We start from the raw sequence: 3,184 nt of genomic DNA, 5'->3' as shown, positions 1-3,184 counted from the left end.
TCTCCCAGCCATTCCCCAGCCACTTATACTCGCATTACTTCCATCCTCTATGTTCAACAATTCCTTAAAGTGTTCTCTCCATCTGCTCACTTTTCTCCCTTCTCCACTAGTAATCTACCATTTTTATCTTTCACTCCCCTGCTAACTTCACTTCCACCCTGTCTTACTCTTTTCACCTCTTTCCAGAACATTTTCTTACAGTCCCTCCACTTTACACTCAAATTCCTTCCAAATTCCTCATCCACTCTCTTCTTACTCTCTCTTACTAATCTTTTCACCTCTCTCTTTCTTTCTACATATAACTCTCTCTTCCGCCTCTCAACTTCTTCCATGCCCCTATTTCTCATCCATTCATTGTATGCCTTCTTCTTTTGTGCCACAGCCTGTCTCACCTCTTCGGTCCACCACGCTGTTCCTTGCACCCCCCTCTGTCTTCTCTTCCTTCCACCCACCACATCACATGTTTTTTTATGGATATTAAATGCAGTATCATAACCTCCCATACCCTGTCTGCTGTTGGTGGTCCAGTGCTTGTCCAGAAGGCAGTGTATGTAATGAAATGTGTTGTGTTTCAGATGAGTGGTGAGAGAGCAGCTGGAAAGTGGATGCCTAATGTACATTACAAGTCTTCCATTAGTCAGTGCAGCAGGGGAGCTGATGTGAATTGTGCTGAACCCAACTGTAAGGTTAGGGTTGTGGCATGACTCGTATCTTCATGCTGTGCCTCCTGGCTGTGTGTGCACCAAAAGTTGTACATTGCTATCAGGTTCACTGGTATGCCGGTCTAATGGCAGCTGTTGTTCCAGGTCCACAGCTGAAGTCACATCAGTTAAGCAGATACATCAGTGTGATCAACAGTCAACTTCAAAAGTAATAATTACTGAGTGTACACAGGAATGAGATCATGTATTGCCTGAGCACATCCTATAAGTGGTACTTCATCCAACCATTTATGGGCTATACTGTGTTAGTTTTACTTCATTACATGGTAGTAAATATGAAGCATTTGATGTGTGGTAATATTGCAGCTTGGATCATGTAACTGTTGTGGTATCATTTTTATTTATTGTCATTTTGCTGGTGTTTTGCGTGAAAACCAGAGGAGAACTGTTAAACTGAGAAACGCAGGTAATTATAGTCTCTTTACGGACAGTTTATGAATCTTTAGTAATGACCTGTGGAGTTAAATATATGGTGCCTTAATACTAGTATGTGTGTTGATGGTTATTGTGTTCTAGTAACGAGTTATATGCAGATATTTAAGGTTCACTGCTACTGTGTGCCGTAAGTTGCTGTTCAGTAGTTATGGGAACATTTTGTACACAATAGTGATCATATTGAAGGCAGATCATAAGGCAAGTGATGAAGTGGAGACTTGACTTGAGTTTGAAAGGGAGTAAGAGAGCCAGATGTGGTGTAATGGAGAGAGTTAAGGAAGAACCAGATGTGAAGGCAGGATGTGAGGTGAATGTAGGAGTAAGAGCAGGGGTTAAGGAAGAAGCAGAGAAGTTACAGCATGGAGTGAGTGAGGATATAAAGCAGGTGGCTAAAGAAGCAGAGATGAAGTTGGAGTGTGAAGTTGATGAAGAAACTTTGTTCATTGAGGAGGGTATTGTCCAGGACCCATTAACCCGACGTGCTCCAGATGAAGAGCTCAGGTGCATAGAGTGTGATAAGCTATTTACATCAAAGAGCTCTCTCACCCAGCACTCAGTAGTTCATTCCGGAGTGAAGAGATTCAAATGTGAGCAGTGTGGTAAGGTGTTTGGGTACAAAAGTCAGCTCAACCAGCACATCTTTCTTCATTCAGGAGTCAAGAATTTTAAATGTGAGGAATGTGGTAAAAGGTTTAGTCTGAAAAGCCATCTCATTCGACACCTGGTAATTCATTCAGGAGTGAAGGACTTCAAGTGTGATGAATGTGGTAAGTTGTTTGGCGATAAAAGTCATTTAAATGCGCACTTAATAATTCATTCAAGTTTAAAGAAGTTTGAATGTGATGAGTGTGGTAAGCTGTTCCGTCAGAAAAATAATCTAACAGAACATTTGTTAACTCATTCGGGAACGAAAAACTTCAAGTGTGAGGAATGTGATAAGGTGTTCAGAAGGAATTCTGATCTGATCCGACACCTGGACATTCATGCCAACGTGAAGAAGTTTATGTGTGAAGAATGTGGCAAGCTATTTGCTCAGAAAGGGCAGCTCACCCGACACCTAGTAGTTCATTCAGGAGTGAAGAAATTCAGGTGTGATGAATGTGGTAAACTGTTCACTGAGAAAAGCAGTGTCATCCAGCACATGTCGTTACATACAGGAGTGAGGAAGTTCAGATGTGATGAATGTGGTAAATCCTTTGTGAGGAGAAGTGATCTCACCCGACACTTGTTGGTTCATTCGGGAGTGAAGAAATTCAAATGTGACGAGTGTGGTAAACGGTTTGGGGACAAAAGTAATCTCACTCAGCACATACTAATTCATTCAGGAGTGAAAAATTTCAAATGTGATGAATGTGGAAAGCTGTTTAGAAAGAAATGTGATCTGAATCGGCACTTGGATGTTCATGCAGGTGTGAAGAAGTTCAAGTGTAATGAATGTGGTAAATTGTTTAGAACAAAGAAGGATTTAGCCAAACATAGTGCCATCCACAGAAAAATCAAGAAGCATTGATGTTATACGACTATGTTTGTTGGTTTCCTTAAATTATCTAAAAAGTAGGTAGCATTAGGTGAAGTCTTCATTTTGGCTAATGCCATACACTGTTTCAGTATGCAAAAGTTTCCTCAGGCTCAGTGAATCAGAGGCAGTTCATTCGCTTCCATCTATCTGATAACTAGAGCCAGATAATTTAGTTATACTTCAGAGAGCCATCTTTAAGGTCAGAAGCTAAAGAATTTTAATTACTGGTATTTGAAACATGTGCACTTGCAAATGCAGTATCTGCATATGTAACTGTCTCTATCTATCTATGTATTGCCAGACGCCTTAATCCCGTAAGGGGTGGCCACAAACAAACTGCCTCCATGTCACCCTGTTCCCTGCCATTTCACTGTCCTGCTCCCAGCTCTTACCCTCCTTTCTCATATACCTCTCCACTTCATCCCTCCATCTCATCCTTGGCCTCCCTCTTCTTCTTGCCCGCTCCACCTTATTCACATACACTCTCCTTGTTAATCTTTCACTCTTC

At 41.4% G+C, this 3,184-nt stretch overlaps 1 protein-coding gene across 1 annotated transcript; it reads left to right on the top strand.

Annotated features, from left to right (window-relative positions):
- The first annotated feature begins 1,419 nt into the window (after positions 1 to 1,419).
- Positions 1,420 to 2,667, top strand: LOC145413165 (uncharacterized). The gene has a single exon (XM_080282891.1). The coding sequence runs from the start codon at positions 1,420 to 1,422 to the stop codon at positions 2,665 to 2,667; it is 1,248 nt and encodes a 415-aa protein (XP_080139017.1).
- Positions 2,668 to 3,184: the final 517 nt, after the last annotated feature.

Source organism: Coenobita brevimanus, chromosome 95, assembly GCF_032717465.1.
Source record: "Coenobita brevimanus isolate Jiangsu-jjx chromosome 95, ASM3271746v2, whole genome shotgun sequence".
Classification (NCBI taxonomy): Eukaryota; Metazoa; Arthropoda; class Malacostraca; order Decapoda; family Coenobitidae; genus Coenobita; species Coenobita brevimanus.
Note: the sequence above shows the minus strand (reverse complement) of the source record. Positions and strands in the feature narration are given on the sequence as shown.

Excerpts from the sequence above, each read along its gene's own strand:
- LOC145413165 (XM_080282891.1), top strand. The coding sequence starts at position 1,420 with ATGGAGAGAGTTAAGGAAGAACCAGATGTGAAGGCAGGATGTGAGGTG.